This window comes from Pieris napi, chromosome 1 (genome assembly GCF_905475465.1).
Source record: "Pieris napi chromosome 1, ilPieNapi1.2, whole genome shotgun sequence".
NCBI lineage: Eukaryota > Metazoa > Arthropoda > Insecta > Lepidoptera > Pieridae > Pieris > Pieris napi.
In genome coordinates, this window is record NC_062234.1 from 11,703,383 (window position 1) to 11,716,712 (window position 13,330).

A 13,330-nucleotide genomic window follows, 5' to 3' on the forward strand; every position below is an offset into this window, starting at 1 on the left:
CGATTATCAATCTTATTACCGCGGGTTTAGGTGCATAATTGTGTACGGTACCGGTTTCAAAATACAATGTACCAATAATCCTTCCCATAAAAGGATAGCACATTAATAATGGACTCGCATAGGTTTTTTACTACTTTCTGTGTTATCTGTGTTCTGTAGGCCACTTTGTAATACTTTTTAAAGCGTTTAAATACTACAGTCGAATATTATCTTATGAATAAAGGTATACCTTTTTACCGTTGAATAGAATCATGCAAGGTCTCGACTTGTTTATATCATTAAAAAAAAACAAATGACGTTCTGAAGAAAGAACAAAATATTGAATTATATTTCAATATTTATAAGTAACATATTTTTCAGTCTTTGTGGTTTCGTCCTTTATTGCATTAAAATTTCTAGACAGAATACTTCTTCAATTTCAATATTTAATCTGGTTTATGCAAAAACAAAACTTACATGTAAAAAAAATGCATTTAATGCTATTCACGTGTAACTATGTATTCTAAGCACGCCTTCACAAATCAACAAACAATAATATTCGATATTTGCATAAAAACATACACACATACATATTGCTTAGTTGTCATGCAGCCCGCGTGTCATAGACAAGAGAACGTATACGTTAACGGTGACCCCGAACACGTCAACAAGCAAACACGTGCTACTTTTAAAAGACACCAAAAAGTCTTTTCGACTATATAATTTAGCCAATAATGTACAGCTCTTTACGTTAGCTTAGACTAAAGAATAAGTACGGAATAGTAGAAATACTTCATCAACCCTTAGTCCGGAATTCGATTAATTGTATGTTGATAAAAGTTTAGGTATGAATATTTTTAGTAATCTAGTGCATCCACTTGCAATTACATAAATTTTATATTAAAATATATGAATAAAACCTTAACTAATATATGAAGTATCTAACACTATGTCGTATAATAATATTGATACAAAAAAATTGCAAAACAACGGCCCATATTGCGATGTCTTCCAGACAACCCCTTATACTAACATTAGATCAGTATAAAACCTTTAAATTATACAGTAATTTATAACTGTACCATATACAGTAGCCTATGTGTGAATTTAACATTACATATCGTTAAGTGTCAGTTACCTGATAAGCCCACGGGCCGCTTCGATTTCAATGCTCCTTCGCACTGCCTTAAGGGGTGTCATGTTTAATTCATAGTCATAATGAATAACACATAGGCTCATGTTACCAACCAATGCCAAATCATAAACATATGTTTTATAAGTGGAAAACTAAACTGATCATAAAAATCATATATTAAGGTTGTTACATCTGTATTTAATAATCTTTGTATATGATTTCATCTGATGTTTTTCGAAACTTAAATGATTAACAGTAATCATTTAAGTTTCGAAAAACATCCTAAGCTTAAGGAGTTGTATGTTACAAATGATATATTTATAAATTTTGTATGTTTGAGAACTATCTGAGAGAAAATGTTATCTTACTTGGGCTGGAATTAGCTATTGACTTCTAGTAATATGAAAAACCATATTACGTTAATTTAAGGGCAATTCGAAATATTAAAACGTAGCGGACTTTCATGAAAAATATAAATTTTCACTCAAAGATTGTTATAATTACAATATCCAACGAGTCAAATATAATTTCACACAAACAATTCAACTGAAAGGCGACTCAATAACGCCCAAGATGGCGGCTAAATTCCATTCTTTATTTTCAACGGACCCGATCAAATTGCTTCAGTAATAAGGCAGAGCTTTAATAAAATCTCCGGTCAACCGGAAACTAGATATATTTTGAGGGTTCAGTAGCCCGAAGCTGTAAGCTAAAATATGTGGAAAATGTCATTGCTTATAGCATTAAACAGGTGATGTCTGTTCTGTTCACAAATTATTAAATATTTGCGGTTCTACACTAGGTACAGCCAGATTACTCAATCGCACTTGTTCTTGTACAAAAGCACACATTAAAAGCATACTTGTAGAAGCACTTATTGAGTTGAATTAACGAAGTTTCCGTTAAGGCCTTAGGCCGGATAAAGGACGTATTTCATTATCAGTTCAAAGGTAATGTCTAAGTCTTGTCTTATTACAAAATAAATTTAGCAGCTCTTAAGATAATTTAAATGTAGTGTTAAACGCAGTAATACCTCCTTTGAATGAGTGAAATATTAATGGCTATGTTGACAATCCCATTCTGACAAAGGCCCCGATTAGAGCCATTGTTGGAAGGCTCAGATGAGGCCCTTTGTTCGTGGGTAATGACAATAGATGAAATGAAACTTTTTGGAACCTTTGCAGTTATTGACAATGACTAGAGACGAAGGACCCGTGAAAAGGTTTCTCTGATTATTTTCCAAGTTTAAAGTCGCAAAATGTTAATTTTTCTGTTAAATCACAGAAGCTATGAAGCGTGTTCTTGGATACATTTTTCTTTAAACTTCATAGATAAAAATGACTTGACGTCGCTTCTAATGGACATACAAGTTCCACTTGTAAACATGTAAACAGCAGACATTTTTTTTACCACCAACTTGTCTAAGCAAAATTTAACCATGGTTTAAATGAAATAAATTGACCACATATTATTTACACAACTCGCAATCGATCCTTCATTAGGATAATGACGTGATTTCACTTTATAAAATCTTTACATAATTACAGATTATAAACGTATTTCAATTACTACAGATAATGACTTCCTACTGCTAAAGAGGGCGCGGTCACTACTCACGCACTTATTATACATGATAATAACTATTTAATGTGATTGTTCATCGATTAGAAGGGCTTGGCTTCTCAAACATCAATTTTAGATGTATTATTATTAGTATATTATTTCTAGTGTCGATTTTTTTTCGTTTTGAATAAAAGATTAAAAAAAAAAACAAAAAAAAAATTATCGAAAAATGTAAACTTCTACTTACAGGTTATTTGAAATCCTTTTACAATTATATAAAACCTAAAAAAAGTACGTTCTCAATTCGTCAGTTCCATGATCGTAAGGATCTGATGCCTATCATCCTGGCGAAATTAAACGAAACTTTTTTATAGGAACTTAAATCTATTTTAATATTTTTGTAGTTGTTTTTTTTATAAAATAACTGACCAAGAAGATAAACGATGTCTTGGTGCATTTTAAAGTTTAAATAATAAATATTGCATCAACAAATGTTCCATGACATTTCCAATATTACAATAGTGTAGATTACGGTTCCAACAAATAACCTTTAGTTGATTATAAGGTAATAATCATTGTAGTGTTCAAGGTTCATCTTTGCATTGAGAAACACATGGCCGATTGTGAAATGTATCGAGGATAAATGATTAACTAGCACGTACTCAGAGATGTTAATAATCGTTAACAGCTTAAGGCATTTAATGAAGATTTTAAATTTACTAATCGGTCGCTGAGTTGCACTGTTTATTAGATATATATTATTAATATACTATTACTCTGAGAAGTCTGAGCGGCGTGAGTGTACTGAATTATTAATACATTTGAGCCATATTCATGATTATTTAACAGATCAAGTTATAACAATACTCAAAGATATTTCAATACTAAAAATGGAAAAATAAAACAGATACCGCCCATGCGTTTAAACGACTAAAATTTGTTACAAATAAGTATAAAATGCCACCTGTATTTAGATTTAATTACACCTAATTCGAGTTTTGTTTTTTTATAATAATAAAAACAACGTTGTTGTTGGGGGGGCAAACAAGCCTACGGGACGCCCATAGACACCCATTTTTAGTGGGTGCGTTGCCGGTCTTTGAGGGAGGAGTACCTACAATCGAATTTTGAAATTTTGACCCCACTGGGAGTCGATTCCACAGTTCGATAGTTCGCAAAAGAAAAGCCATCAAGGTGATGTTGATGAAATTTTGATACGGCTCGTACGGTGTTGAAACGTTATCGTCAGTTTCAATATTGATGGGGATAATATAAATTGTGATTTTTTTAAAACAAATTGCAGCCCTAGGTTGTGACGTATTTGTACACCTTTATCCGCCGGTCACGATACTCCGTTTATGTCGTACAACAGTCCCATGGGGACATTAGTGCACTATGTTTGCTGTGTATATGTCCAATCTTAATACATATACGAGATATTAAGATATATGCAAATGTTTATCCATGTTAAGTTTCGAGGTTAAGTTTTTATAGAGTTTGAACATAGCTGGAGACCAGTTACGCTGCGTAGTTACCATATACAAAAATTGTCTCGGTTCAGGAAATCTCAATTTGAGTGACCTTCCTGAGTATTTGTACACCATTAAAACGCCACACCCGACGCTGAATAATGGCTTTGAGCTGAGTGCATCGGTTTCCGTGTTAAAAGCACGTTTATTTTTCAATTCCGGCCGTTTCGCGAGTCGCCGAGGCCGCGATAAGGTTTTTTAAAGATGATTTACAACGACTTCCTTCGAGGAAACGATGTTTATACATTTTTGGCAATTTATACGTGAAGGAATTTCGGGTGTCAATGTTTGATTTTAATCTGTAATGCTTAACAAAATAGATAATGGGTACTCTCGTTATTTAAGTCAAAAATTTCGTCTTGTGATCTGAATCATCAGATGATCCTACAGCAATTTGGATTTGACTCTCTAGAGTCTAGAATATAATTTTTGAACTTTAATTTCATAGCAGTATATATAATATATATATATATCGGAAACTAAAAGTCTTGAGTGATTTGAATTAGGTTGATTCCAGCTTAGGAAACAGTCAAAGTTTAAACAATTTCGGTGCAGTTAAGATTAGAGATTTCTAGAATATAGGTGAATAATAATTAATTCGAAATTATATTAATTATGTTTTGGTATGAATACACGAAATTTTCCACTCAGATATCTGGATCTGGCAATAAACACAAATAGTACAAAAATACACGTTAACTATTTATACATTTACTAAATAACCAGATCGGTCGACACAGATTTATTGCTGCCATATTTATAAAAAATGGGTTATAACTTGTTAATTAAAGACTGGCGCTTGAATTATAATTGATTAACCGTCAGATAAAAATTAAATCCGACCTTAAATAAATTGCCACATGAATTTGTTAAAGGCAGATTTTAATTAAATAAATTTTATTCATTGGCTGACAGTTTTATTATGATTATGATTTAGATAAAAACTGTCATTTGATATTTCTATCATCAATAAACAACCTTAATTGCTTGACCTGTGAAATTTTCATTGAAGTAATTGCTTGGGGTTGGATGCAAACAGCTTCGTGTGGCATGCCACTGTTAAAGGTACAATTATGTAACTATCATCATACTGAAAACCTCTTGTGTCACAAAAACATGTCATTATGACAATTATATATTGCATATATAATCACAATTCAATTGTTTTTTAACTTTCGTCTTTGCTGGCAAGATTTGACTGTCGATGTATCTAAAGAAATCCCCCTTTTACATATATAATCACATAAATAATTTGGATGTAATTTTATGTTTAAAATTAATATATTCATGTAAGAGAAATTGAGATACCTATATAGAAAAATTACACAATTTTGTAGCGCCACTATTCAAACTCACTGAACCATTAATTAGCCTAATTATGGAATTAAAACATTAAATAGCCTTTTGGCTACACAGGAAGTGAGATCTTGCCCTTGTTGGTACGTGCGCTTGCGCTGCTTAAAATAGAAGGTTGTAGTCATATCGCCTCTAGCTCAGTTCCGCTACCAAAGATTAGGCTTTCCTTGAAGTTTATTTAATTAAATAATTGTACAAAATTATCCAGTAGTATTTCTAAATAACAATGAATTATTGATATATTTATCGTTGCCACGATCTACATAATAGTAGCTAGGTAGCTATAGGTATATATTAAAATAAAAGTGAAATAAAAACAGCAACTTTGTATGTAAATTTTAATAAACAGCTCGAACAGTTGAAATAATACGTCAGCTTGAAATCAAGTAATTTTGTTGCGAGGGGGACGTCGATTTGCCGGTAAATAGTTCTTATCGTTCTACAAAATATAACTTCATTTGTAACCTTTTATAAGCTCCGAGTTTTTATGCTCCTTTTATTCAACTGTCCCTTCGCTATCCCCTTTTATGTCTTTCAGCTTTGAATGAAAATTGTTTATATTATCCTTTATATTCTTTTAAAGTTGAATACAAGAAACGCGCTCTAACAGATGCAGTCTTTCCATTTTTTGAAACAGCCATTTGCATTTATGGAACTTAATGCTCGTTATGATAAATTGGTTCCAATCCAAGAAACAGTGATTGATGATTATATATACCTCAATACAGAATTGATGAAGGTTTAACATTGCCTAATACAGAAATCGTGATAATACTAATTACTATCAATAATTTAAATTTGTTGACTGCACAAAAAACACTATCAGTTCACCTTGAAAGTCGTAGTGGGCGTACCGAACTTGATTTAGTCGCCATCTGACAAACCCTTTTTTGTCCTGAATATAAATAAGACGAGCAAAAAATACAAAGTCGAGTGAGATTTTTTCCTTGCCGTTTCCATTGGGACTGGGCCGAGTTTAGCGTAAGTAAGATTTGAATAATAAAAGAGATATTCGCTTATGGTCTTAGCGTGGCGTTGTTTTGCTCCTCTAGAAAGTTTTTCATTCTATGAAAATATTCTTCGAAATATCGCGGCATTGGAGTAAGGAAAATAAGATCAACATTATCCCATATCAACGTGTCCTCCGCGCTTCCTATACGATTCGATAATGACTTCCTGCGTCCTTTAATATCCTCGTTAGATTCAATTCAATGTTTTATAACATTCGATCGAAACGCGGAAGCTACCGAGAGCTCTCCACGTACATTTACGCACCAGATAATTTGAAATAGAAATAAAATTGGGTCACGCATAACACGAACCAAACGTGAAATCGAATTAGTCAATTACGTATTCAATTGGTTGCGTTGGATATTTTCTTATGGTCTATTAGAATTTATTACGTTTTGACTTGTTTGTAATAATAGTAATAATTCCTATGATAACAGTATCATTAATAGTAAGGACGCAAACTTAATGGTGCCACGTCATGCATACTAATTCGGTAACCGGCTCTGGCAGAGCGCAGATCGGACATGCCTGAAATAATAATCACGTTCTCTACAATTTAACTGATAACACCGATTTTCTGTTTTAAACATAAATCTTCTTAATAGATTCGACTCCATCCATAGCAATTTAATAGCAGTTTTATTGTAACTTTTTAATTCAATGTAACGTTTTTTGTTCACAGACGAAAAAGAACAACCCCAACCACATCAAGAGGCCGATGAACGCGTTTATGGTGTGGTCTCAGATCGAGCGCAGAAAAATATGCGAACAAACACCGGACATGCACAACGCCGAAATATCAAAGAACTTGGGGCGAGTTTGGAAAACGTTGAATGACGAAGAGAGGCAACCGTTCATAGATGAGGCGGAGCGACTTAGACAGCTTCATATGCGAGAATATCCCGATTACAAGTATAGACCTCGCAAGAAGACCGCTAAGCCCGCCCCAAGAAATGGTGGTGTCACGAAGCCCAAACGCAAGCAGCGGGCTGACACAAATAACAACAGAGGAGTTACCAGGCGACGATCTCGGCCTACACCTGTAAGCGTCCCCATGATGCCTATGGACACACCAGCTCCTCCAGCCCTGCCCGCATCTCCGGCGGGGGCGCCCGACTCCCCTGAGTCGGCTTGTCTCTACGACGACAATTCTCGGCGCGAGCAGACAGACCTTACGGACCTGTATTCCATAACGGACCTGCTGCGCCTCCCGGCTGACTGTGAAGTCGACCTAGACGTGCTTACGGACATGGAGTCGTTCGAGACAGCCTCTTCCTCTTCGGGCTCGCACTTTGAGTTCTCTTGCACGCCGGACGTATCGGATATGCTCAGCGAGATCGGCGTGACGAGCGATTGGGACGAGACCGCGTTTTCGTCGTACCTCACGTCGTCTTAGAGTGGTGTGCGGGTCGCCTCGGCCGCTGGCCGGTACCACTGATCTCATTTCGAGCCGCCACACGGGGGCCGACGACGCGGCGACCGCTCGCCGCCCCGCCTAGAGAGTGCCTACATCCAATCGACGTGTCGACATTTGGATTCAATGTACAAAGTTATTTAATAAGATTTCGAGTGTGAAATTTCGGTTCTAATGTCGATCGGCCGACGTGGCCGCTTTAACTTCGTTTTATCGTTTAGTTTATAAAACTAACTGTTGCAACTGGCGTCTGAAAACGCGGCGCCCGGTTTTAAAAAATAGGCTGTGAGTTGGTTTTTTAAACGTGTTGCTTTTATTGATTTTTTCTTTGAAAACAAATCGTCGGATAGATTTCCAAACGGCACGTCTCAGACGCATCTCAGTAAAAAATTCCGTCTAACTCTCCGTCGCCTGATTAGCAAGCCGCGGACACATCGTTTGCGCACGGTCGTGGAGTCGTGTCGCGTTGTCGCGTCCGTATATTCTCTACGAGTACATTACTCGAGTTGGCTTCTTCAAACTAAGTTCGCGACTCCTTCCTATCTTACTTTATTTTATAACTTTTACACTGTAGATATCTTTTTATTTACGTTCAAACTAAACATAATATTATATCATTCGTAATAGAAAATTAAGACTAGGTTATAGTCATGTTTGTCTTACGTTTGTACGTAAGTTCACTTTATACTTTGATGCACGCATAGTGATAGTTTGGTTTATGATTTCACTGTCGGAAGCTGATCGGTATGCTATTCGTAAGAATTCGGAGTGCGGATCGTAGAGTGGATATAGAACATTGACTATATGTGGGAATGAGCCCTTGCCGCGTGAATGTTTTCTCTTTTTGAATCGAGCCATTCGCGCCCTGCTATTGCCGGGTAGGTTTTTTACCGTCGCGCGCGTGACTTTTTTCAAATACATTAAATAGATTCATGGCATTGGTATTGTGTAGGAGTTTGAGTCGATATGTCTTGCTATATTTACGTTAGGTTGCTTAAGATAGGGTTATGTGCGTTGGTAGGGTACGAAAGTTTGTCTAAAGATATGACGGCACCTCAGGATCGATGCGAAGGGACACTTCAACTTTCTAGTTCATTTCTTATGTCTTCATGCTTCACAAAGTCTATAGAAAGATACATATCAAAAGGGGGAATGTACTGTATCGCGGGTCGGTTATGATCGTAAGAACAAAACTATACTTCTGTCAAACTCAAATATTTTGCTGTTTCGAACTCTGTGATTTACTTTACGGAATTTCTAAATTTTAAGAATATTATAGTGGAGACTGATATCGCATAGATTAGTTTTAGCAGCGCTAGCTTCTCTATCTTTTTTAATTTTTAGAACTGGGCATAACTCTTGAATGTAAAACGAGACATATTTTTGATATTTCGCTTCACTGTGGTTATTCAGTCGCGAGACGTCGATTTCCATAGACTAGCGTCCAACAAAAGTATTTGTATTTTCGTAAACTGTCAATTCATTGGAAATTATGTCAGTTACTTGCATAATATTTACAAATTAGCCTCACTCATCTTAAGATATATATTACACTCTGGTTACGCTATCTCTAGTTTGATAATGAAAACGTGTGTGTAGTTACTGTGTCCCTAATATAAAACCAAGGGATCCGTTGTGCTCTAATCATTAAAAACAAAATGCTTTACTTATACTATTATATTCTTATAAACATATTGTAAAAACTTCGAGTAATAATTAGTAAGTGTCTACGAAATCCAATTATTTTTAAAGATACATAAAAATACGCGTTATCTATACATTGTATTGCAAATCTGTAATTTATACTGTCTACTGTGTGTTGTAGGGCAACATGATATATTATTTATACAATCGATACTTAAAGGATAAAAAAAATTCGTGCCTAAGAAAATTTCGATTTCAAATGTATATTTTAGCGATGCTCAAGTATCTTTATAAGCAAGTAGTTTTGTAGAAGCTGTTAAAATCTGTGTAAAATTGTAACACTAAGATAATTTCGATTGCCAGATTTGCATTTGATATAATTTGCTACGTGTACGTAAGGGGTCGTAAAAGAATTACGTAAGCACTATTGGGGAAGGGGGGGTCTTTGATTTTCTTATTTGGTGATTACGTCAACAGTAATTATTTAATTTTTTACGCATATTCCCCACACATTGTCTATGCTTGAAAACGAAAAATTACTACGTTTATTTACTATTATTTGACAAGAGAATGGGGGGGGGGGGATAAGATGCAGTAAATCTGCTTACGTAATACTTGAACGGGCCCCTATTACAATAGATTAACTAGGATTGTTTCCGTCAGTATCAGCACATCAATATTAAAAATCCATCGAGCAAATCTTTTCTACTCCATTTATTTAGAACATTTGAATGTATTTAATGCTCACATTTCAATTTATCCACATTCACGTTCTGTGTGCTTTATTTCACGAGTATTTTGAAACTTCGACAATAAAATTTTACTTGGGTATAAGTTCGGAACAGACTTACAAGAATTTCCGTTCGAGTACGTTTTGAATATACCTCAGCTTTACCACTGTCGTTTATTTTTATGGCTTCTTACGTGCTAAATTTTGCTTTAACTGCAAATTTGAATTCAACGATTCCAAGCAATAAATTTATAAGTGACACGAACGCTCAAATTAGTGTTAAAATCTTCTTTCTTATTAAAATTATAGCATGTTGTCCGCAAGGCGAGCATCGTTTTGTCAGCCAATCGTGGCCTCTTGCTGTGCTATATATTTTGATTTGAGAGAAGACATAATTATTGACCCCTGAGTATTTATAAAACAACATCGAATTTAATATACGTAGCGCTTGTTGTGGTTCAATAATTGGACTTATCAGGGTTTGACGATTCATTTTAAAATGTAGAGTAACTTCTTCAATGTCTTACCTGTAACGAGGTAATATCCCAAGTTTCTTATTTTGCTTGAACATAGGCTTCTTATCGTAGTGGCTTCGGTCTTTCTACATATGTATGTAATAATGTAAATAAGTAAAAATTGTTTATATTGAAAAAGTCAAAATAAAGCGACACTGTGAGAAATATTAGATTATAAATATAGTATGCGTCTCAAAGAAATAAATATCATAGAGGACGTTGTAGTTGTTGTAGGTTTTGTATGTAATAAAGTATATTTATGAAAGAAATTGTTGTGTACTTCGAAAGCTGTCTATCTCTTTGTAACTATGTAAATCTTATTTGGATAACGATCCACATAATGTGTTCTTCGTTCATTTTTCAATATAAGTTCCCTTCATTCTTCATTCTCGTTGCATATTTTTGTAAATGAATTTCTATCATAACATTTCTTCCTCTCTCTCAGCCTAAAATTGCACCGCTAATAGCAAAAATATAATAAAACCCTGATGCTTAATTCATAACACAATATTATAATTTGGATGTACGATCAATGGAGAATGAAGCTTTCGTTTTTCCTTACTGATTTTACATTAAACTACTTAATGCAAGTAGAATTTACAGAATTATATGTAATAAGCGTATATTATATGACATAATGTCTTGTAAATTCTTTAAAATGTTAGTGAATTATTCACAGAACTGAAAAAAAGGTTGAAATTATTCTCGTTATGTTGTTTGTGAAAATTGAACTATATCTGTATCATATTATGTATGTATTGTTGTTTTTATATAAGTATAAGCGTCTTCTATAGGGTTTTTAAAACTTTTCCACTTTGAGACACAACGAACCTTTCTGTTAGCACTTACTTAATCATAATTGGTGTCTATAATATAAAAAATATTAACCGATGTTTTGATACGTCATACAGTAGTGATTACCATAAAAAGTATCTTGTTGAAGTAGCTGTGTCATTAACTATTGGTAATATTAATTATATTGATAATATAATAACAAGATTCGCACAATGAAATCAAGGAACTAACATAGGTGTAACAATAATAGAAGTTAATGTTATTATTACGAGAAAATAAACAATTAACGTAAGTGTGATAGTATTTGCGTTCCATGATTTCTAAATAGAGTAGTTACCCCCAAATATGTATCGACGCGTACATCCTTCGCTCCTCCTAGTTTACTAAAAACGAACAGATAAACAATAAGTCTAGATCTATATTATCTGTATATTTTTAGTAGTCTAAGGCTTCGATTGTATACGCGATAAAGGCTTTTAATTTTTGACATAATATTCCATTTATTTCTACTGTAAATAATTGTATTGAAACAAAAATTTTATAAAAAAAATGGTCCATTAAACTTTATCACGTAATTATAAGGTAGTGATATATTAGTAGTTGCATACGTATACCTTTTGGAGAATTGTGTGTGCTTATTGTTATTGAAAGTACCTAATGCCAAACGAATTTCTACTTTCGAAGCTAAAAAGCATGGCTTTAAACTTGAATTTGGACTGTAGTGTTGATTTCATCGTCACCTCTGTCTTTGTAAATAGTAAATTAAGGCCACAATTTAATTTAGATTTCTGTCACACATTAGCTGTGTTCCGAAACTTTCTAGTCTTGATATTCGGGCAGACTTGTGTTCATGTAGATTCGTTCAGACTTTGCGGTGGCCTTTCCATAATTGATACCTGATTTTTATTAGATTTGTTTTTCAATTGATACCAAAAATAATCGATGCTGTTAGACACCGTTACCGATGGATCTCTATATTAAGTAGCACTAAACGAATATTGCTTTCGGCTGACCAAATAGTGGCAACTTGTTCTGTTGTCGGATTTTGTATTGGTTCTAAAATGTAAATAACTCATAAACGAAGCACAGTTCTTTTGAACCGGTGTGTAGCACCCTCTGGTGGGGCTTTTCGGAACTAAACTGGCAAATCGTTCTTTTTATGTTTAAGTTATTTTCGTAAAATTTGTGAACATCAGGCGTTGTATAAATTATTGTCTCGTATCTCTTTAGGTACTATTGCATATAATGTACGTAGTTTTTTAAAATGTTAAGTATGAAATAACATTACTGTAGTTATTTTAAGGCGATCGTGTACATTTTGTATCGTACTTTGTTTCAATAATAAATATATATTATTATATGGTAAAAAATAAATCATCCAGTTTATAAAAAATAACCCGAATTTTATTTTATCCCTTTTACCTCTAAGTTATAATCATGATACAAAAAGTTGCATATTGATATACATATATAGCAATCAGTAAGTATGAATCTAAGATTCAACTAGGGATACATGAAAAACAATTGGTATGGAGGGATAAACAAAATAATATCCAGACAGAAAGCTCTATCAAATGTATATATTCTACTAAAATTCTTATTTTAATTAGGACAATTGCATAGCCTAGTGTACCAAGCGCAAGACACTATATAGACACA

The 13,330-nt window shown here is 34.0% G+C and overlaps 1 protein-coding gene across 1 annotated transcript in view; it reads left to right on the plus strand.

Moving 5' to 3' along the window:
* Positions 1 to 13,067, plus strand: part of LOC125063800 (transcription factor Sox-12-like) — a 75,210-nt gene extending 62,143 nt beyond the window's left edge. The window contains exon 2 of the mRNA XM_047647114.1: positions 7,256 to 13,067. Coding sequence (XP_047503070.1) covers positions 7,256 to 7,969 — 714 coding nt within the window. The 3' untranslated portion in view covers positions 7,970 to 13,067. The remainder of the gene's footprint in view (positions 1 to 7,255) is intronic.
* The last annotated feature ends 263 nt before the right edge of the window (positions 13,068 to 13,330 follow it).